Consider the following 1613-nt stretch of genomic DNA (forward strand, 5'->3'; position numbering starts at 1 on the left):
TTGCATCGAATATATTTTTTTTTATTTTTTCTTTTTCTTTTTGCTTTTTGTTTTGGGTTTCAAAAAGAGCGAAACTTTTGCAGGTGTAGGAACTGGGAAGAACCCTGGCTCAGTGAAGCGCGCAGAAAACCACATGGTTGCCGCCGGCGAACCCATGAAGAAGAAACCGAAGCAAAACCTACTGAACCCCAATTGGGTTCAACTCCAACAAGTACATTTTCTCTTCTTCTTCACAATTTTTTCACCTATCCATCTAAAGAGACCCTACCCATTGTTCAACTTCAACTCATTCGCGTGTTTTCTTCTTGTCTCTGTGCAGAAGCTAAAGCTCAATAATAAGTCTTCAAGGACTTACAAAGAAGAAGACACCCCAAAATCAATACTGGGTACCCCATAATTTGTCTGTGTTGAAAAAGTATGCAGCTTTTGAAGATTATGTTCGGAGTTTTATTTTTATCTTTTAATTTTTTGGGCAGGGAAACGTAAAGAGAGCCCGAATGATGAATCCAATGACTCTCAGATTGATCCTCTTATTCCTGTAAATGACGACTCAAGGTGACTATTTTGAGTGTGGTGTGTTACTGTAGTTGAGCGTGTATTTGTTTGTTATATGTTTATTCTGGAATTTGCAATTCGACTTTGTTGCTGAGGACTTTAGGCTGTGCTTGCTTCCTAAACTTGAATGCATATGCATGGTAACACCATGCTTTTATTTTACCTAAGAAATTGGACATGTCTTTTGTAGCAAATAAATGAATTTGAGCTGTGTCAAGACTAGATAGAATTTGGAATGAATGCATATGGAGAAACTTTGTGTGGAAGCATGCTAGAATCTTGCCTCAAGTGGTTTGGTCATACATGGAGAACGCCTATAGTGAGTATAAAGTCCAAAGAGAAAGGTAGATGAGATGGAGGGTAGTTCATTAGTCGGAGGTAGATGGAAATGATTCAAAGATATACATGGTTTACAATAGAACATTAGGGTATTATTAATTGCATGTAGCCAACCATCGAAATGGGTCAGGACTCGACTGTTATTGCACTGGATTTAGTAAGTACTTAATCGTGTTACAGGTTTGGCCTTTGGCTTTTTCTTTCATGGTTATGTTAATTTTATCTAGGCGTGCTATGTTGTTATTGGAGGTTTCTAATCTGTTGTAAAGTTCACTATCATTCAATTTATAAGAGATACGACATTGTGGTATGCTGTCTCTACGCTGCTTTAAAATTCAACGTCCTTTAACTTATTAACCATTTGGCAGTCTGACAGATGCAGTCGCCATAGATTGTGAAATGGTTGGCGTTGGTCAAGGAAACAAAAGTGCATTGGGAAGAGTAACAATGGTATTAATCTGTTCTCTTCACCTTGTTATATCTATGCATGTGTAGAATGTCATCCTCTAAGAGATACGGGTATGCTGTCTCTACGCTGCTTTAAAATTCAACGTCCTTTAACTTATTAACCATTTGGCAGTCTGACAGATGCAGTCGCCATAGATTGTGAAATGGTTGGCGTTGGTCAAGGAAACAAAAGTGCATTGGGCATTGGGACAATGGTATTAATCTGTTCTCTTCACCTTGTTATATCTATGCATGTGTAGAATGTCATCCTC

At 38.1% G+C, this 1613-nt stretch overlaps 1 protein-coding gene across 1 annotated transcript in view; it reads left to right on the top strand.

Annotated features, from left to right (window-relative positions):
* The window catches only part of LOC107614241 (RNA exonuclease 4), an 11450-nt gene continuing 9884 nt past the window's right edge, over window positions 48-1613 (top strand). Inside the window, exons 1-4 of the mRNA XM_016316464.2 lie at window positions 48-211; window positions 320-386; window positions 477-555; window positions 1263-1344. Of these exons, the coding sequence (XP_016171950.1) occupies window positions 134-211; window positions 320-386; window positions 477-555; window positions 1263-1344 (306 nt within the window). The 5' untranslated portion in view covers window positions 48-133. The remainder of the gene's footprint in view (window positions 212-319; window positions 387-476; window positions 556-1262; window positions 1345-1613) is intronic.

Source organism: Arachis ipaensis, chromosome B08, assembly GCF_000816755.2.
Source record: "Arachis ipaensis cultivar K30076 chromosome B08, Araip1.1, whole genome shotgun sequence".
In the NCBI taxonomy this organism is placed as follows: domain Eukaryota; kingdom Viridiplantae; phylum Streptophyta; class Magnoliopsida; order Fabales; family Fabaceae; genus Arachis; species Arachis ipaensis.